This window comes from Ceratina calcarata, unplaced genomic scaffold (assembly GCF_001652005.2).
Source record: "Ceratina calcarata isolate Rehan_Ccalc_2016 unplaced genomic scaffold, ASM165200v1 scaffold379.2, whole genome shotgun sequence".
Lineage (NCBI taxonomy): Eukaryota > Metazoa > Arthropoda > Insecta > Hymenoptera > Apidae > Ceratina > Ceratina calcarata.
The window spans coordinates 244,850-266,324 of NW_017161115.1; the positions used below are offsets into that span (position 1 = coordinate 244,850).

Here is a 21,475-nt window from a genome sequence, read left to right on the forward strand (position 1 = left end):
CTATACGGCAAATTAAAGGCGACATAACGCCTTAAAAAAAGTCTTGTGACAATTTTTTGATGAGTGAATCCAGTTGTGTGTTTGTGCGTTCCAAAGTGGAGGTAAAAAACGAGAAAATTCGATACATTATTCAGTACCACTACGACCAAGGGGAAAAAGCGATGCAGGCGGCCAAAAAAATTTGTGCTGTTTATGAATCGAATACAGTATCGAATGCAATAGCAAAGCGGTAGTTCCAACGTTTCCGTTCTGGTAATATGGACGTCGAAGATGAGACACGCTCTGGTAGGCCAATCGTCGAAAACGTTGATAAAATCATGGAAATCGTCGAGTCAGACCGGCATGCGAGCACTGATTTTATTGCCCAGGAACTGAAGATTAACCAGAAAACCGTTTGGAACCATTTGCATAAGGCTGGTCTCAAGAAGTCAATTTCATCGTCGAAATAAAGACAAAAAAGGCTCAGAACTTTTTACTTCACCTAATAATAAATTCTGAAAGTTATAGACGATAATATAGATGAGATACATAGGGTAGGAACGGCGAGGCAAGTGTGTATAGTTCGCTTAATTTTTCATCGTCTTTGTCTCATCGGTTTTTCCTTCCGGTTGTTTTTCCTTCTATCGTTGGTACATACACGCAATGCATTATCGTGGCAGCTTTACGTTCTACAGATCTGCGAGACTCGTGCGTATGTTTACAACCGGCGGCGTACGTACGTACGGCATTGTGATATTACGTGGCCGGGCGTGATCTCGCGTGTCGCGCCAATGGAACGTTGTTGCAAACAGTGTACACAGTATAGAGTTACGTTTTATGCACTACTTCCTGACACCGGTAGCACGATCGTCGTGTCCCGTTAATTTCCACCCGCGACGATCACAACTCTTTGTTCGCCTTGGAACAAAGTCAATAATGATCCAGGATCCTTATAAACGAAAATAGGTGTTTTCTGAGATCCTTGAAAATAGTTGTTCTATGTGTGCTTTAATATTATTAAAATTGAATAATAATTAATAATATTAAAATTGAATAATAATTAATAATATTAAAATTGATATTATTAATAGTATAATAATTAATAATAATAAAACAGTATAATAATTAATAATATTAAAATCGAATGTACCTAATAGTCAATCTACTCTTCATTTTCTATACGTAAAATTTCATATTTCATGTAAATCATTTGTTCTAAGGTTCAAATTACATTTAAATTGTTAATACGTACATTTTTTAAGCGCTCGGCTGTTAAAACAGTAGTAATCCTTTTATTCGTTTATAAGTGGAATTTGATTGGTTATGTAGAATCGACAACTTTTGTAAGAGGAATCGGTAAAGGGTAGTTGAGAATGGGAGCCGTTAAAAAAGTTTCGCGGGGATAATCTCGTAGATTCAAGATGGCAAGGCGGGTTGCCATCTTTCTTACCCGGGTAAGTTTTTAACGGCGAACCATGTCCATGAATCATATTTAATTTACGACGCAGCCGGGGGAACAACGGCGCGGCGTCCGGGCAGGAAAGTTCCTGCCCCGTCACGAAATTTTGATTCGCTCTTTCACGCGAGCTCCCACGCGCGCTCGGTTATTTGAAATGCAAAATAAAACGACGACGCGCCGGATCGTCCGGAGCGCATTCGTTCTCGTTATCGTGCAACGAGAAAATCGTCCGGGTTCTTCTTGTTTCTCACCTCGAGGTCCATCGTTGTATCGTGTACAACGTTTTAACCCTTTGCGTCCCAAGCTCTTCCCTCGGGGAGCACCCAGCCGCTCTACGAAATTTTGTAAAGGAAAGTTAGAAGGAGTAATACGTATTTAAGTTGAAAATCATTTTTGGTTTGCATGTTCCACGTTTCAGGAATTAATATCGTACAACATAAAATGTTTGGTTTTTTGCACTCCAACCATTTTCCCCAAGGAGGGTACAGAATAAATAAAAGAATTTGCACTCAAATTTGTATTCTAAATAAAAGAATTTGTATTAAAATTGAAAATTATTTTTGTTTCGTGCGTTTCATACATTTAGACATTTTAGAAATCAGCATCGTACGATAGAAGGTGTCCGGTTCAGTCGTAAAGAATTTTTCCAATTTCGTGAGCGAAGTAGTTTCTGAAAAAGCGTGAAAATTGTTAAACCCGTCGCCGCTGATTCTCGTAAGGTCTGTCCCTGACGGGAAGTTGCGGCTTCGATCGTCGGGAAACGAACCGAAATTACAGTTTATCAAAGCAGAAAACCGCGCAATCTGCTGGCGACGCGAGCCAGCCAAGTTCCGTGAGCCGTTTCCCAGTTGCGAAAACTTCCCTCCCGCAATTTGTACCTCTCGCCTTCGTGAAAAATCGCCCGGTCCACCTCGACGTTTTCGATCCCGGCGAAATTTTTGGCTACGAGTCACTCGTGAATTATTTTTCACAGCCGGACGTGCAGCGAATTATAAAAATTGCCGATGATATCGAAACGCCTCTGGAAAGAGGATCTAATCATGATCTCGTGCAGGCGGGACAGGTGCGTGGGAGAAATGCTCGATGGAAAGAAAGTATACTCTTGCCCGTATGCGCGTTTGATCAGCATTTTTATCCCTCGTAGAACTAAACAGGAGATCAGTCTCTCAGCTTGCGAATAAATTTCTCAGCAGCTCTCCGCATTTTTTCCCTCGTTGAAACGACGTGACGGCAATTTGCGAGTAGGATTTATCAGCGCTCTGGCGAGCAGGATAGCCAGGATGATCCTTTTCACGAGTTTCGAAAGGTTCAACTTAATAGAGAATTTAGAGGCGGTACGTGCGCGTATTTCGGTGATTCCGATGCCCACGCGAGGACGCGGCTCCTCATGATTTACCGCTACTAAATTTTTCGAATAACTTTTCTTAGGAACAGTTGAATCGGAAGTCGTCCGCACGGACGGGTTTTTGACGGTGGAGAGAAATTTCTTTAGAAGAGGCGAGGCTATCCGGGGAATCTTGATAAGAAAATCCGATAATCGATTGGAATTTTTTCGAATCGGGAATTGTCCATTCCTCGATATTGCTTTTACTTCTTATACGGCTTCTAATTAAATTCTGCAGAATGGCAATCTCAATTTATGTTTTTTAATTCTGGATACTTTCGTTCTCAGATCTATTTTCTTAAAGAAAATACACACCCTTGTCTATACGACACTTTCAAATCCTTATTGTCTATCGTAGAGTCTGATTCGAAATTAGATTATATCTCAATTAAAACAGCATAATAAATCATGCAACCAAAACCGTGTAATAAATCCTATAAAATTACAGAATAAATTTAGAACATATTCAATAAATCGCATTTCCACTGGGACAACGTGAACGATCATTTCAGAAACGAGCTTTCTTCAAACTTGTCAATATTTAAAATTATAATCTGTTATAGCAAAATCGTGTTTCCTATCGAAAAATATCTTTAGTTGTTGGCATTATGGCACGAATACGTGTAAAATTTCTACTGCAAGAGGGATTAACGACGAGCAGGGGTGGATCCTTACGGGCAGAGAACGCGTTCTATCGTTTTAATCCCATTTACCGGATCCACGCGTGAACAGGCCGCGCTGTCTCTATCCTTCCGCCAAGACAGAAGCTTTATTGTGCTCGCGCGGCTGCTAGCTCGCTCAATATGCTCGGCAATCACGTTACGGCGTGGTCCGGCCAATCATTAATTGAAATTCGATTTTTATTTGATTAGCGAGCGTCCGTAAATCAGAAAATGGTACGGTCTTACCGGTTTCAGCGATTCTTTACAGGGAAACGCGTTTAAGACTCGACATCGGGTTCTAGGTTTAAATTGGAATCTAGATCATCTTGAAATCTCTTTTTCTCAGCCTTCTTTATTCTAAGAATTTTCGCTCCTCGCTGGAAAATTAGAAGAGGGAAACGGTGGCGTTAAAAAATTATGGGAAAATCGTAAAGCGAGATGGCTGGGTCGTAAAATTCAAAGAGGCACGGGTGGAAGGTTTTGGGTCGTCGGCACGCGTCGGGGAAGGTTTTCGCGATCGATCGGCCAAACATTTGCAGGAAAAACAAAAGGGGAGGAGTAATGGAAATTTTTTTGCAAAGTACCGGGAATCCCGGGCTTGCCTCCGTACCGAGATTTTTTACAAATCCCCCTGTCCGTTCCGTCGGCATTAAAATCTATCGGAGCGGCACGGGATATTTCCTATTTCAACGAATCGACCGGGGCGACCACTTTTCATCATCGCGGACTCTGTTATCGATGCGAAACGATCAATCGCGTAGCTGTTCCGTGTACGGCGTGTTTTTAAACGCGGTCGCACGATAAATTGCTCCCGCGCATCGATTTGTCGCTTTTATTTTCCGCGTAGAGTTACACATGGCCTCCTTCGGAGCACAAACTTACGCCTCGCATAAGGAAAATCAATATGGTGTTGGTTACGTTTCCCTGGGAATTTACTACGTGAAACTCGGCAAAAGCTGTCTCCGTCAAACGGTCATCTTATTGTCTATCAAACAATCCGATGAACGTTCCAAATTGAAACGTTATACTAAGTCATTAACACTAGACTGCCAAAGAGACTCATTGTTCGAGACTCGAAGTTCAAGTATCATGCAAAATAAAAATTAAGAAATAGAAATAATTGCTTCTGTGCTAAATGTAATAAAAAAATCTGCGGAGAATGTATTTTAAGAACAGATTGTCTCCAATGATGTTTCTTTAAAATAAGATTTTATTTTTTTAAAAAACTTCAATTTTGATTTAAGTCGAGTTGACTAATGTCAGGCAAAATAGGTATAATCTAGTGTTAAATACATGAAACAATCGTAATGAGATGTTTTATAATAAATCATATAATAAAATTCTGTGTCTCAAAACTCATAACTGGAAGTCGAAGTATGACCGTCGATCAGGACGTCAGTTGATTTTATTGTTTTTACCACTCGGCGTGAAGCGATGTACAAACTCGTGAGATGCGGAGTGTCCATCGAAACGGGCAATTAGACACGTCGCCTCCGAGGGCTGGTTTCGCCCCCGCGGAAGTTACCGGCACCGATGTCGAGGGTTAATTCAAATTAGGTTCATTTAACGACTCGTTGTTGTCGCCTGGCTGCCGTATCGACGAAATTCGTCGTCCGTCGAAATATCCTCGGACAGAGAAGTGAGTCATTAAAATGCCGGATGAACGGTAGCACCGTTTTCGGCCGACCTAACGGCCAACGCAATTACGTAACAGCCGTTTGAAATTGTTAATGAGTCGCTCTCATTATCGCGCTCATTAAGGCTAGCTCTGACGAAAAAGAGAAATAAAGAGAGGAGGAACGTTGCCCTGAGACGTGAATCGATTCTAATTGAATCCAATTTAAATTACAAATTTAAACCGTCTCGGTGCCACGGGATTGTCTCTGGATTTTAGATAAGCGTAAGAACAGCATGAGGATCGTTTTGAAACTCGTAATTCGTTTTTACAGATGGACAGACGGTGCCGACGTTGTGCGAGCTCGCGGCGCGATGTGTCGCCTCGCATATACCGTTCGAGCTGGTGGAACACGTTTATCCGCCGGTGCCGGAACAGCTTCAGCTGAGGATAGCGTTTTGGAGCTTCCCGGACAACGAGGAAGACATCAGGCTGTACTCGTGTTTGGCAAACGGCAGCGCGGACGAATTTCAACGCGGCGAACACTTCTTTCGGTCGAGATGCGTCAAAGACCCGCTGCAAATCGGTAAGCGGATTTAAATCATACTTCGCGATAAATGCATTTTAATTCTGTAGTAAAGGTTGGAAAATGGCATGCGTCATTATAATTAAACACGGATCTGCTTTATTTTATTTTATTTTATTTTATGTTATTTTTATGCATTCATAAAAATGATCGAACAGGCAGAAAATATAAACGGAGCACCGGATGCATAAAAATATAAAAAATGAATGCGCATCGCGCTGGTTAAATAAGAGAAATTTTAATTTTAAATCCTGACGGCTATAAATATGTTTTATTTTTCATAAATCCATCTCCAGTTTATTTATAATATTTCATACATTCATTTATTAATGGTTTTTTATTGTTCGGATGATCAAATCGAGTCGAGGTATGAATGAAAGGGAAGTGTGCCTTTGCATGAATCTGTGAAATCGCGCGTATTTTATTTTGCTTCCTCGCGTCTGTCCACGACCGTCCGATACTACTGTCGCTCACCGCTGCGCGCCGCAGGCGAATCGAATTCAACTTTGCCTTATCCCGTCAGAATTTTCAGTCACATGATATTAATAGACGGTGGTTTTTTATGTAAAATAAAGCTTGTTTGTTGTCGCGTGAAAATACTGGAAATGGAACTATTAATGGAGATTCCTGTTACTGTTTGAACAGTGCAATGTGTACAGACGGCTTATTGGACTCTGAATCCATTTCGCACGCTTATGTAGAAAATGTGATCCGTTCTCTACTACTTTTATTACCTTCCGCATGTTCAGAGTTCAGTGAACCATCCTTATAAAATTTCTGATATTCCATGTATTGTCTGCACGAAATGCATAAAATCTGTGGCCCAATGACTTTTCAATTGCCTTTTAAATATTGACGAAACATAATGATCAATTTTAAAGCGACGTATGACTGTTTCTCGTCTGCTTTGTTTTTCTGACACTCTAATTCGAACGTCTAAAAAGGAAATTCCGCGACATTATTTTGAACGCGGGAACGTCAGGGTCGGATTTCCAATTACGTCTATCCCGTCTTGTTTCCCGTGCAAAGGGGAAGCCTCCCGGCTGGAAGGTACGTCGTTCGGGAACGAACTTCGTACAATGGCCCTTTTCGTCGGACGAATAAAGAAGCTGGTCAACTTTCAGACGCTTGAATCGCGATACCCAGTCTTCGTCCCACGCGCGCGAGAGTTATCAGTCTAATAACCAGCCGAGTTCAAACGCGAGGTTCTCTAAAAGTGTTTTCGTTAATCCCCTGCTATTTATCTTTCCACTCTCTCAGCCAATGGTTTCAGAGAAATATGTCTGTTACTTTGAATAAAATACTTTTTACTAAAGATTTTTATATAAAGGCAAACATTTATAGTTTGAGAAATGAGATATTAATGTTACTTCAAACGTAATATTCTTTGGATTTTTCGATGCATAAAATCTGCAGTCTAATTATAAAATTATAGTTTCTCTTCCGTTTAATGACGATGAATCTTAATTGGAATAAGGATATCAATCTAACGTTCTATTCGCAAACAGTAAAACGTCTCATTGTGAAGTCTCCAGTTGAACATTCGCGAGACGCAGAGAGCGAGGCTGTTGTTAGCGAAAATTTAATCCTTAATTTCATTGTTTGACCAAGCCGTTCCCGGCCGGTTAATTTCCTTGAGCTAATTTGCGCTGCGCTCCGGATACAAGTCGCCGTCTTCCTCCTTCGTTCTGCTATTCACGACCCGGGGCGTTGTTTCTTAGCCCGTCTCGAAATTACATTTTTATCCAACCTTCCCAAACGAGTAAATTCTGTCTAGGATGGATTTTTTATTCGAACGGTTGTGTTGCGAGCAGGATTTCACCTGAGCGCGACGGTGAACTCGCAGGGAGTGATGAACGGCGTCAGGTCACAGTTCAACGTCGCAGTCACGTTCGATCGACGGAAGATCACATCCTGCAACTGCACGTGCTCATCGAAGGCCTATTGGTGCGCTCACGTGGTCGCCGTTTGTCTTCATAGGATACACTTGGTAAACCCTCAACAAATTCCTTAAAGTAATCATGCTAAAAAATTTACTTATTTATACACTTTCAATAAGAATCATCATTTGAGCTGAACAAATATTTATTGATTTGATGAAAACTTTCTTTGCATTCACTGTAAGACAGTGGTCATTCTCGTATTTAGTCGAACTAAAATTCATTTTCCAAATTTCTATAATAAATAATAATTGATATTCTCTCTACAATTATTCACTAAATTTGTTAATGAAGTTTGCAATTGTAATCGAGCCAAGAACTCTAATCGTTGCGGTCGAGGGAGCATGTCTAACTCGTAGTATCCGTATTCAGCCGACACAGGTGTGCCTGAGAGCACCGGTTAGCGAGTCCCTGTCGCGCCTGCATCGGGAACAACTGCAGAAGTTCGCTCAGTATCTCATCAGCGAGCTGCCGCAACAGATTCTGCCGACTGCCCAACGTTTGTTGGACGAGTTGCTGTCGGTGCAACCAAGCACGATCAACAGCTACTGCGGAGCCCCGGATCCGACAGCAGGCGCCTCGGCACACGACCAGACGTCCTGGTACTTAGACGAGAAGACCCTGCACGACAACATCAAGAAGATCCTGATCAAGTTCTGCGTTCCCGCACCCATCGTCTTCAGGTGAATATCATTGACGCACAAGTTTCCTACTACGAGATATAAAAAATCTGCAGTAAAATGTATCTTACAATGAGATAATTTCTAAAATATATAATAAAATACATGTATCATTGAATGAAACTCTATAAGAGTTAATTTCTAATTTTCATAAATAATCTTGTTATACGATTTACTACGTCAATGAAATTCTTGTATCGATTATCTTTATAATTGCAGCGACGTTAATTACTTGAGTACCACTGCGCCTCCAGCAGCGGCCGAATGGTCCTCGCTGCTACGTCCACTACGAGGTCGCGAGCCGGAGGGCATGTGGAACTTGCTGTCGATCGTACGTGAGATGTTCAAGAGAACCGATCGCAACGCGATCCCTCTGTTGGAGATCATCACCGAGGAGTGCATGGCATGCGAGCAGATTCTCGTCTGGTGGTTCAACACGAAGGTCGCACTGTTGAACGGGACAGGATACGGTGGCAAGCATAACATGAACAGCAACGTGCACGCCTCGCAGCACGCGTGTTCGTCCCTTTGCGACGAGATCGTGGTCCTCTGGCGGTTGGCCGCATTGAACCCGGGGCTGTCGCCGTCCGAGCGGGAGATGTTGCATGGCCAGTTCACCGCTTGGCACATGAAGATCATCGACAAAGTGACGAAGACCCGCGGGAGTTCGGTCACGCACAACTCGCACAACAGGAACAACGGCAGCGGGCACAAAGACTCGTTAAAAAACGATCTGGCCGTGTTCACTGGGTTCAAGTCAGCGCTCGAGGCTTGTTACCTCGACTGGGAGGAATACACGCTGCCGGGCATTACGTACACAGCTGGCAGCAATCCGATGTACCATTGCCCGTTCACATGCTTCAGGCACGCGGGCGATACAAGAACCGAGGTGAATCAGGTGAATTCTAGCGCGGCTGTTTTGAACTGCCAACCGCCCTCGTCGATTTCCCATCACCACTGTCGACGTCCGCTGAGCTCCGGCCTGGTGGAGTTCAGTTACATGGACAGGCGACGATTAAACCCGCGAGAGTGTTCGGGACTGTGTTCGCGAGGCGGTGGCGGCGATGGAAACCGGAGCAGCGTCAGCTCCGAGGGTTTCTGCGAAAACGAGACCGACATGCCGGAAATCGCCGAGCGACCGATGGTACTGGTCAGAAGGTCTTGCGGTCAATTGAACGCGTGCGGGGATACGGATTCACAAGAAGGCGGGGGCAGCGAGTCCTCGTCGAACAGTAACGAAAGTCTGAAGAACGCTCAAGAATCGGACAAGCATCGCTCAAACGCCTCGTCCGAAACCCATAGTGATAGTAGTGATAGTAGTAATAACAAGGCTAGCGAAGCGAAATGCAGCAGGACGAATCTCGACTACCGGGAAAAGGCGAGAACGGTAATGCCGAAGGTGAGCAGCTCGAAGAGCGAGCAGGAGAGTGACCAGGAGAAGGATGCCTCCAGGAGGCCGTCTAAGGACGAGAGCTCGTCGTCGAGCAGCGACAGCCCGTCTGGCGACGAGTACCACGTTTATTATTATGATCCGAAGGCTGTTGTGAACGCGAACGGCACCGCGAGCAAAGACTCTAAGAACGAGCCGCAATCCTCGTCCACCGTCAATGCAAGTACGGTCCTGGGCAACTTGATGAAAACCGAGGATCCTTGGGACATACTGTTCGCCAGGGCGGAAGGACTCTACGCCCATGGGCACACCAGAGAAGCTTGCATCCTCGGCGTTCAACTCGCCGAAGAGCTGCTGGCGAACCCGCCGAATCTTATGATCGACGAGCCTCCGGTGCCGGTTAAGGGGAAAAAGAAGAAGGTAGATTCATTGGAAAGACTTGGTTTCGTTTGTTCGAAATTCAGTAAGGCCCTGTTCCAATCTGTCAAAACCTCCGCCGAACGTAACCGAATACAACGACGATGTTTCAGCAACAAGTGAACCCGGCTTCCCATCAGCTCACGTGCCTTGCCTCGGCGACGTTGGCCAAGTGTTGCTTTCTGTGCACGGTGCTCGCCGAGAATCCGGAATACTACAACCTGGCGTTCAGGGTCGGACTGTTCGGATTGGAGATGGCCAGGCCGCCGGCTAACACGAAACCCCTTGAAGTAGGCTTGCGCATAATCGAGACCGAAGGATTTGTTAAAATTCGATCATTATTTCAGGTGAAATTAGCTCATCAGGAAAGTGAACTAGTAGGATTGTTGAAGAAAATTCCACTTGGACCTTTGGAATTGGCGATGGTTCAACAGAGAGCCGAACAGTTGAAGGACGGGCTGCTCAGATCCAGGGGTCACGCGCTGCTTCCCATAATGCTGGCCAGTTTCATATTCGACGCGCTCAATACCTCAAGTACGAGTCTTATTCCTAAAATTCTTAATTCTTTTTTGACTATTTGAAAGAGTAAAATGAGAGTGTCGCGTGCAGCGTTCGAATCGAAGACGAACGAGATCTCCTTTCAGACAAGAAAGAGTTACTGTTTGAGATAGGGTAGACGGAGGGATAAAAGATTGTGGAATGATTCGCAGGACTAAAACACCTGTCCCCAGACGTTGACGAGAACCTGGGTTTCGACGCGGCCGTTGCTGCCCTCGGCTTGAAGGCGAACGTCTGCGAGGCCGATCATCCTCTGCTCTGCGAGGGAACCAGACGTCAGAGGTATCTACCGCGATAATAATACAAACAGTTCATCCGTTTCACTTGAACTCTACTAAATCCGATTTTCAGAGGAGATTTGGCCATCACTCTACTCGTCCACTACAAGGACGAATCCACAAAAGTGGCCAGGATAATGGACAAACTGTTAGATCGGGACGTTCATCAATTGATCAAGTCGCCAATCCTCAGCAGCTACTACACCTCCAATCCTCCGACCAACAGCGATGTAAAAATTCATAACACTAGCGACGCATTCTTGCCTAATAGAAACAGTTGACAAAATGAGCGAATCATGTTTCAGATGACGAGATACCATCATGACGAAGAGTGCTCATCTCCTCTTGCCGGGACGGATGCTGGCAATGGTGACAGCGTTGTCGGTACCAGCAGCAGGCCTCATAGTAGCACGAGCGCCGAGCTGGAGACTGGAATGAGTACGCTCACGGTTCAGCCTCAGATCGTTCAACAACCTGTACCTACTAGAACCAAGGAAACAAGGTCGGTAGTATTTCCTTTAGTGCTAGACCGACTCGCGATCAAATTTTTTCACATTATATAGATTGAGAACAATGCAAGAACTAATGGATAAAGTTCTATAAAATTCTGTTCTAGATATAAGAGCAAGAAGATGTCTCCGTCGATTCCTAATCAGCCTTCTGAAGCGGGTGCCCACTTTATGTGCGAGTTGGCGAAGACCGTTCTCGCGAAGGCCGGTGGGAACAGCTCCACCTCCTTATTCACGCAAGCGTCCACGAGTCAGAATCACCACGGGCCTCACAGGGCCCTGCACATGTGTGCGTTCCAGCTCGGTCTCTATGCCCTGGGACTTCATAATTGCGTTACTCCCAACTGGCTGAGCCGCACTTACTCGAGCCACGTATCTTGGATAACCGGTCAGGCGATGGAGATCGGAGCGCCTGCCATTTGGTTTCTCATCGAGAGCTGGGAGGGGCACTTAACACCGCCAGAAGCTGTTGGCATTGCCGACAAATCGTCCAGGGGAAGTGACCCCAACATGGTTCGAGCTGCGGCAGAACTTGCCTTGTCCTGCTTGCCGCACGCCCACGCTCTCAACCCCAACGAAGTGCAGCGCGCCATTCTACAGGTAATTTCAGGTTTAATTAATCCACGCGGATGGTAGACGAATTATATTTTAAAATGCATGATTTTGTTGCAGTGTAAGGAACAGAGCGATCTGATGTTGGAAAAAGCTTGTATCACGGTCGAGAACACCGCGAAAGGAGGCGGCGTTTATCCAGAAGTCTTGTTCCAAGTAGCCAAATATTGGTATGAGCTGTACCTCAGGGTAAGTATAATTTAGTAGGAGAATGATACGAGAGAGAGATCAAATTGATGTTTAATTATTTAGCAAACTCCTGGAGGTGAGAGTCTGGACGACATGCCACATAATCCTTTGGAAATAGATTTGAATGGAGTGCTGCTCGTAGAATCCGGACCTCCGGTGGATATGACCAGCGGACAAATGATGCCTGGTCCAACTCAGGCGGTCGTCGTAACCAGCACGCAACCACCGCCTCAACCATATCCGACGCATCCAACTATAACTACTTTAGCACCTTTGGGTACGTTCTCTGTTCTGATTACAAAATCAACCTTTGCTCCTAGATTATTACAAGTTCTAATCGCTATGTTCGATTCCAGGTGTTCCGGGTATGCCGTACGCAGTCGGTCCGTACAGCTTCGTGCACCCACACCACTCAATCCCGACGTTCGGTGGTCCGATGCCATCTCACAGGGTGGCTCTGCCACCAGCACCGCCGCACATGCAGATGTATCATGCGGCTTTCCCACCTCATCCGGGCCACCCACAGCATCCCCAGCACCCACAGCACCCTCAGCACCCGCAACACCCACAGCATCCTCAACATCCTCACCATCCCGCGCAGCCGGCACAACCGCCGGCGATGCCGCAATACTACGCGCCCCAGCCGCCGTCGTCCCCGGGAACTCATCATTTGTTCACCATGCAGCAACCTATGCCAGTCAATGTAAGTACCTCGTTACGATTTTTGGTTTCAGATCGAATAGAGCAACGTTTGAACGAACTGTGATCGTGTTTCAGGTCCAAGCAGGAGTAGCTGGGCCGATTCCCGGACAGAACAACATGCCCGGCACCGCGATGGTTCAGCCGCAGCCTATAATACAGCCTACGGTTCGAAATCAGCCACAGGTAATAATTAGCCGACATTTTCATTATTTAATTAATTATCCGAAGATATGGTGTTTTAAATTTATTTTGGAATGCAGGTACACAGGCAAACGCAGCCGTTCAGCCAGCAGCAGCTTCGAGCCCTGGTCGCGGCGTACCGCGTTGGTATGTTAGCATTGGAGACTCTAGCGCGCCGCGTACACGACGACAGACCTCAAGCAAAGTACGCGCGAAATCCTCCGTATGGGGAAGACGTTAAATGGTTATTGAGGGTATCTAAACGTCTCGGCACTCAGTATCTGCACCAGCTTTGTATCTGCACGGTGAACAGCATCGTCAGTCCGTTCGTCCTTCACGACGTCGCTCTCGAAGCTGCGCTTTATCTCGCCAGGAACAATCCGTCTCTTGTTCTTCAACATTTAAGATCCGCCTTCCTGGCGCCTCTCGTCCACAAGTGTCAACAAATGTTAGTTGCTCATTTTTGTGCTTAGTTTTTCTTAAAATGAATGTTAATAAATAATACGATGGTCATTATAAATTGCAGGTACATTCAATGCTTGCATCAAAAATTATACCACTTGACGGCAGGGGAATACGAAGACTTCGTTAATGTCGTTTGCGTAGCTAGGGCAGCGTTCCACATCACTCCGGAAGGTCACGTTCAGTTTAAGGAACGACTACAATCTATTAAGAGGTACGTTTGCTTTGTACAGTCGAGTACTATTGAATCATAAGGGATAAAGTGTTGATTTCGATCGGAAAGTCACTTCTCCCAATTTTTACATGAATAGACATAAACAGATAAAAATGTTTGTTTGCGTAGATCTCAATCGTGTACCAAAGAACTGTGGGCGCAGATAAACGCGGCTCTCCAGCAGAACGGCAAATGACACAGAGCGGAGCCAGACGTGACGTGGCTCACCTCCCTTCCCCATCCTTTACCTCCCCCTCCCAATCCTATGCAGACTCCACCTGCGATAACGACAAGCCTACTGATGCAGCACCAGCACCAGCACCAGCACCAGCATCAGCATCAGCATCCACCCTGTCATCCCCATCCACAGAGCACCGTATGCGTTCACGGGCTGGCTACCCACGACAAGCTGGAACGGGATCTTCACGGCGGCCACCGACGACGTCCGTCGATTTTCAACAAGTGTCGGAGGACCATGAAACCCAGGCGCGGCCGATAATCGCTCTTCATCCTCGCTTATTTCTTCGCGAACGAACAGCGACACCGACTCTGTTCGGCGACGGATCGATGATAATTTTCACCGTCTCCGCTACCGTTTCTTCGCGAAGAAAAACGAAGGATTCGATCCCACGGTCGATCGGGAATAATAATGATAACTTTCTGACTTTAGTTAATGTGTCTGAACGCGAGGAAGAGCGAGAGGAATTCTAGAGAGAACGAGCGAGCGAGCGAGAGAACGAGAGCATGTCGACTATAATTTTAATTAAGGATACGATTTACGTGCGTGAACGACGAAGAGGGACGCCAGGTTTTGCAGTTGAAACACTGTCACCGACCTTTCCCTGGAAGATCGAAGAACGATTCCCGTGTAATGTAACGAGACACAAGTTGTTAGTATGCATCTTCTTGTGTAAAAGCGCCATTCTTCTCCTACGTTTCAGAGAATAAATGAAAACGAGAACAGTGAATGATGTAGCAAATACACGAGAAAGAGTACGGGAAAGAAAATTATTATAAGAGATAATGACACGCGATACACGTTGCATCGATGGATCCGTTAATCGAAATTTTAGGTTTCACACGAACGCGAGCGATCTCGCCAATGACAAGGGGACGACGAATTCCATTCGAAGGATTTCTATCGTTGCTTCGAACAATCTCTGAAACCTCTTTGTTTTATTTTAGTTAAGGATCGATCAACGTCTTTAGCCAGCAATTAGGTAGGAAATTTTTATTTTTCAATCGTATTATAGATAGGATCAATTGTTCTCGCGTCTTATTTTATTTTTGTAAAACGAGAAATAAGCAAATTTTTATGGTGAATCGATAATAAAAAGAAACTCATCACGTCTATTTATATCGACGGAGACGACGAACGAGGTCAGATTAACGTTTTAGAAGTGCGATGAATTTTACTTATATTACTTAAGAGAAGAGAAAACAGAAAAACGGAAGTAGGAGTACGAGAAATGAATTTGACGAGAAAGAAATTTTTTTAGGATCGACGATTTTTACTTTTCATATAAACAGCTACCGACCTTGTCCGACCATTACCACCAGCATCACCGCAAAACCGATCTCCCAATTCGATTATTGTTTCCCCTCGACTTTCGTTTGCTACCGATTATATGTTTCAGTTCTCTGACCGAACTTTCATTCTGTTCATTTTTATTAAATATATCATAGACGTATACTACACACGTTCGCAACCATATTCTCGTTTCTTTGTCATCACTGACAATCCATAAACGAAGGTAAATGATCTCTGTAATTTTTAAATTAAAATAATTTCAAATATAAATAAAGCAAAATTATAGCTGACGACACCGACGACTCCGAACTTCTCACCTTTCCACAATGCGTTCAATCACAGAAATTACAAAACCAATGACTAACAAACGGATCTTCTTATTTATTTAAGATACTTTCAGTTTTATTTCAAACACCCTTCACATTTATTTGCTTTCGCGCTGTGCTTTTATTTCTTCACCATATAAATTCGAACATTAACGACGAGCCGTTTTTCCTGCACCATTAATTTTGCTGAAGCGTCTGAGTAGAAAGCGACGGAATACGAAAGACGTTACTTCAAAGGGAGAAATGACAGTAGATATGGCACTGCCACTAATTAACAATACCGCGATGGTGGTTACGTGAAAAGAGCAAGCAATATCTCATCTGTAGCACGAAGTCCGTATACGGGGTAATCCTGATTCCATTTCCGGTTTCTTAATTCCAGGAAGATCTCGCCCCGTATGTACATATATGTATAAATAAAAAAAAAAAATACGATCACGGTGAGCCAGAATTCTAGATAGTATAAACTGGTTCACGAGCTGCGTGTTGTTGTTCTAAGCTCATTTCTGCGTGTGTGCGCGTTAAGACACTGGTTAAAATGTTTGCTGTTATCGAGAGAACATCCCCTTGGCCAGGTTTTGCAATCAATTTCCTAACTCCAGTCACCTGTGTCCCGAGAATGATAATCGAGTTCTAACAAACAGACTGCGGATCTTATGCATAAAATATAAAGAATTGTTTACCACATATAAAATATTGAAAGGTGAGTGCACAATGTTTAAATGATGAAAGAAACGTCTATCTAAAATGCACGTTTTAAAACGATATTAATTTTTCATAAGAATCCGCAGTCCGTTAAGAAACAGATTTGAAGGTAAGGGAAATTGTACTCAAGGCAGCGAACACGTTAATGTCGATTACCTATTAAGCGTAGAATCTCACTAGCCTACTTAGAGTTTAGATTAAAAAAAAAAAAGAATAGCCCGTTTAAACGGTTCCATTTTTCATGGTAGATGGATAGCGAAACGAGTTGTTCAGTGTCCGGCAACAATTCGAGGCTCGTTTGTAAAAGACGGAGAAGGAAAATACCAAAAGAAAAGAAAAAGAAAAAAAAAAAAAACGAAATCGAACGTAGAACAGCTAGAATCCCCTTCGACCCGCTCCAACTGCTGCGACGTTTCTTCGAGCGAAACTTGAACAAAATTAACGTAGACTCCTTTCGTCCACTGTAAATGCCGACTCCGATTTCCTTTTTCCACCGTTCCTTTGTCATTTCTCACTTGGGAAATAGATCACGTCCCCGTTTCACCGGAAAGGAATTTTAGGTACTCATCTTTCAGTTTTAGGCGAAATGAAGGAAAAAGAAATATACCAGGAGGCGATAAAGTATATATTTTTACACTTGATCGAAAAACGTGAAAGAAATTTTCGAAAATAAAAAGAATAGAAGAAGATAAAAGGGAAAGTTTCCTCTCGATAGAAACTGATTGTTCTCCGTGAACCGATCTTCTACGAACGAAAAGCTACACTTATTCGTAGAGTTAGAACGAAACGGAGGCGCAGGATAGAAAAGAAATCTTCGATGTCTGTAAATAATCGCGGTAATCGCCGTAGTCGCGGCTTTAGCTTCCGCGATGCTCGAGTCACGCCAGCTTCGTAGAAAGGCGAGGGTCCGAAGAGTCGCCAGGGACTCGGTTTTCTGTAGGCCAACGGAGATTGATTCGCTCAATAACTATGTAATTGTATATATACGTCTACTCAAAGAAAATGCAAGCTGAAGAAACGCATACAGTTAATAGATAGGACAGTCAGGATCTTCTTCTCTGAGGACACGTAATGAGGCAGGCGAGGACCAAGATCGGTGGTTCAACGATCTTCGTCTGCGTCGGATGGTCAATAAAATGAATTCGATGAATTAGAATGAATATGGACGAAGAAAGAAAGGGCTTCTACGTTCTTTACGGCGTTTAGGCTCATTAGCAACATTCTGTGTTCAATCGGAAGAGATAGATTAGCAAGGGCACTGGTCAGGTTTTCGGGAACGCGTTCTTAGCGATAGCTGCCTCTCGAGCGAAGAGACGCGAGGACAAGCGCTGGACCCGATAAACGGCATCGATCATTCCATTGAATCTGTCGCGAGTGTGAAAAACTATGCTCTTCGCTGTTGATCAGATTCCATGATAAATATAATATAGTGTTCATATTCTATTTGTAAAACATTCTTGTGACTTGCATTCACTCGGGCGAGGAAAAGAAGAGAAATTTTACATCGCGCGGAGGCGCGCGTCGTTTTCCCCCAATCCACGTACGAGGTGATTAAGAGGGAGCGCTCGAGATCGATCGATCGACGCTACCTCGAGAAATTAATTGTCCTCTTTCTTTTTTAAACAGGGATACAATTCTACGAGGCAAGTCATTTAGTTTCGCTGTACTTGATTAAACGTAGATAATCGATATATTATAATGTCTACTGTCAAAATAAATTTCGATTTCTAATTGCGTCCTTCGTCTGTTATCTTTCTATTGTATCGATCCACACTGAAATACAATCTCTGATTTCACAAGTTAATCTCCGGTTCTCTTCCCTGACCAACCAAGCAGCTCAATCGACCTTTGCACACTTTTATTTCAATACGCAAACGAGCGTATTATAATTTATTATACTTACGTTACAAATTCGTATATGTTCAAATATATGATACTAAATTTTGTTATAGACATTGAGTTATATAAAATATCTGGAGTGTGCGTGCGGCTGTCAAAAGTCGTAAGATAGAAGAGTAGCGATGATGCTCCAAGAAGCGAGAAGCTATGGGGGATCTCTGTCCTTGTTTTTATATTCTCTCTCTCTCTATTTGTATTATCTTGTAGTAAATTTAACTATGGTGGGGATAGAAGTTCAGTATTCTATCGAATCACTTGAATTTATAACATTGTCAATCACTCGACATATACGCGTCCGAGTTCAGGTTCAGAAAACATGCATTATACACCTAAAAAGAGAAAGAGATTCCTTCACGGTTCCTCTTCGTCGGCAAACGTACCCCCCCCATTCGTTCACACTCCAGATGTTTTATATAGCTCAATGGTTATAGACCTGGAGATTTGAATATGGAATATAACGCACACCTTATTAGTCTATAGATAACCCAAGTGAACACAGTAGCAGTCGTGGCCGAGTGGTTAAGGCGTCTGACTAGAAATCAGATTCCCTCTGGGAGCGTAGGTTCGAGTCCTACCGACTGCGAAGTCTGTGGTATAAATTTTATTTTTATTTCCTCAATCACGATGTTTTACTTCAAATTTTTAGACTTCGTACATTACGTTTTTGTTTTATCCATTCGCGAGCAAGATCTCGAGTTGATAACTAACAATCCTCGCGCGTTATCAATCAATTGAGCTGTTATTGAAAGATTGTAGCGTGATGTAACATGATGACACAATCTTCTTCCCGTAACGATTCGTATAATTTTAGAAGCAGATCTTAAAATAAATTCAAACCGGAAGTTAGTTTCTTATAACGAGTTTCTTTTACCGTTTGTTCTATCTGCGAATAAAAATTTCGCAAACATTCGTTCGTTCTTTTTGAGATAAGTAGACATTGAACGGTTGTTGATCATCGAGAACGGATTCGTTTCCCGTTTGCAACTTTGTGAAACGTGTTATCAACGAGTGAGATGCGCCTGGCACGATCTATGACGCAAACAAGACTTATATTCTCGTTGCACACCGTTTAGCCAATAGAGCCGTGCAAAACAATTTGCAATTTGCATACGACTCGTGGATGAAGCACGAGACGACTATTTGTTAACTAGCACCTCTGCCACGGTTTCGGGGATTCTGAAAAACCCACTTTTTTAGTGGGTATCTACATAAGAAGAGAAACGTGTCCTCGGAATTTCATGTTTCTAAGATCACTGGTTGAGATTAGGCGTTGCTGTAATAAATCAATTATGACATGTGTCATAATACATGTGTAAGTCAGTTAAAACGTTTTATTGGCAAATAATACTCCTAATGTTTGCAAATGGATGTATCATTCTCGTCTAATCATGACTTGACATTATCGTTGAGTACATAGTAAATGTTTTGTTCACATTGTATTTCTACTCTGGCTTACACTGGCTTCAGATTGCATATAAAATTATAGAAAAAAATGGCAGTGAGTCGAAATCGTGACGTGAATTGGAACATTTACTACAATAGATCGCAATTTGACGGTCGAGTAACGTAACAATATCCGTGCTGGATAAATCAGTGTGACATTCAAGCTTGTTTATGACTCTCACATCAGTCTGTAGAACTGAGCAAACCGCAAGAAATCAGAGTTAATTCTTGTTTCAACAGTTTTAGCAACAATGAATATTCTATTACGTACAGCAAGGAACAATTCATTCCAACACATTCCAAGAAATTATGTTTTAAGACATGATTATAAGTTATACCAATTATTTTAATAATTAATTGAGTATTGATTATAATATTCTAAATGCACGTTTCCAGTTTTATTATGCAATTTCGATCGTATCCATTTTGGTGCGATTGATTAACAGAGAAGACGTATCCGATACAGTAATCTGTGTTTCTATTCTTGCCCTATTTTTTATATCTATCGACGTACGGAAGACACTTATGTACCAGAGTGATAATAAGTGTCAACGNGGACGACGAGATCTACAATTTCTGTATAAAAGTTTCTTGCTAGCGTCAATAGTTTACGAGTAATTTGCAAAAAACTGTTTTTTCGTTTTTCGTCAATAACTCGTTAAATATTAATGCTAGCGAAGAATTTTTATACAGAAATTGTAGATCTCGTCGTCCCCTACAAAATGGTCCTATACATGCCCTCCTACGTCTATCCGTTCGGGAGTTATTGACAAAAAACGAAATTTTTTGCTAAAAGTTCACTGTTTCGACGCTGGGATGGTCAGATTTTGTCAACATCAATAAAATGCCAAATAATCATATGTAACTTGTTAAATATCGAAGTTAGAAGAAAAATTCATAGAATCTTTCTTGTTGAGGACGTCAATGTCTACAACTTCAGTATAAAAATTTTCTTGCTGGCATCAATAATTACTAAATAAAATCGTTAATTGCCAAAATGTTTTCTTTAACCATAATGGTTGAAAATGTTTCAGAGAAAAGTCGTAAAGGTCCTATGCATCTTTTTTAACTCCACTCGTTAAGAAATAATTGGCGATGAATAAAATAATTAATCGATTAATCCTGAAGTATTCGAGATAGAAGAAAATTGTATTCGACCTTTCTTTTATCATTTTTTGTGGCCCTCATTCGTTGTCCCGATGATTACACGGGCGCTGCCACTCTTCAGTAGTATTTCCTCGATAGAATAATTCTTCAGCGAGATAAGCATTCCATATTTTCCTCATTGCAAATGTGATTAACCATTGCGTTCCATTAACCCGGGAGGCGTGGCTGATTATTTAATGATGATTCAACGACGTGATCTATGACGAAGAATGCTGGAAATATTCGCTCGAATTCCTCTTCTCGAACAAAGTCGCGATTCAAGGCATGTCCATCCGCTATTCCAACATCAATTATCACCAAACAGATAATGTCCTGTTGAAAGCTATAAATATTTCAATGGAGCGTGTTATCATTTATGCTTGTAAAACAATGCCTCGATACGATAGTTCGATCAATACGATTTCTTTTTCCGCTTCCGCTGGAATATACTGGATTTTATTTACAATCGACAATAATTGGAGACTGGTCTCGACGGTTACCACCGGATCGCCAACTGATACTAGTTATCACGTGAGTATCACTATCATCCACGTGTGGCACGTGTCGATCGGAAGAAATACGCACAAAGGCTCGCGAGACGTAACGTCA

General features: G+C 43.0%; 1 protein-coding gene and 1 non-coding gene across 2 annotated transcripts in view; both read left to right on the plus strand.

Annotated features, from left to right (window-relative positions):
* Window positions 1–18,182, plus strand: part of Dora (zinc finger SWIM domain-containing dorado) — a 59,050-nt gene extending 40,868 nt beyond the window's left edge. The window contains exons 3-19 of the mRNA XM_026814384.1: window positions 5,434–5,685; window positions 7,500–7,675; window positions 7,998–8,308; window positions 8,525–10,115; window positions 10,226–10,402; window positions 10,460–10,646; window positions 10,823–10,952; window positions 11,022–11,178; window positions 11,254–11,450; window positions 11,565–12,057; window positions 12,130–12,258; window positions 12,322–12,535; window positions 12,615–12,961; window positions 13,036–13,143; window positions 13,221–13,588; window positions 13,667–13,816; window positions 13,946–18,182. Coding sequence (XP_026670185.1) covers window positions 5,434–5,685; window positions 7,500–7,675; window positions 7,998–8,308; window positions 8,525–10,115; window positions 10,226–10,402; window positions 10,460–10,646; window positions 10,823–10,952; window positions 11,022–11,178; window positions 11,254–11,450; window positions 11,565–12,057; window positions 12,130–12,258; window positions 12,322–12,535; window positions 12,615–12,961; window positions 13,036–13,143; window positions 13,221–13,588; window positions 13,667–13,816; window positions 13,946–14,012 — 5,054 coding nt within the window. The 3' untranslated portion in view covers window positions 14,013–18,182. The remainder of the gene's footprint in view (window positions 1–5,433; window positions 5,686–7,499; window positions 7,676–7,997; window positions 8,309–8,524; window positions 10,116–10,225; window positions 10,403–10,459; window positions 10,647–10,822; window positions 10,953–11,021; window positions 11,179–11,253; window positions 11,451–11,564; window positions 12,058–12,129; window positions 12,259–12,321; window positions 12,536–12,614; window positions 12,962–13,035; window positions 13,144–13,220; window positions 13,589–13,666; window positions 13,817–13,945) is intronic.
* A 596-nt stretch (window positions 18,183–18,778) lies between these two features.
* On the plus strand, window positions 18,779–18,860 carry TRNAS-AGA (transfer RNA serine (anticodon AGA)). Its single transcript has one exon. It is a non-coding gene; the product is annotated as a tRNA-Ser (tRNA).
* Window positions 18,861–21,475: the final 2,615 nt, after the last annotated feature.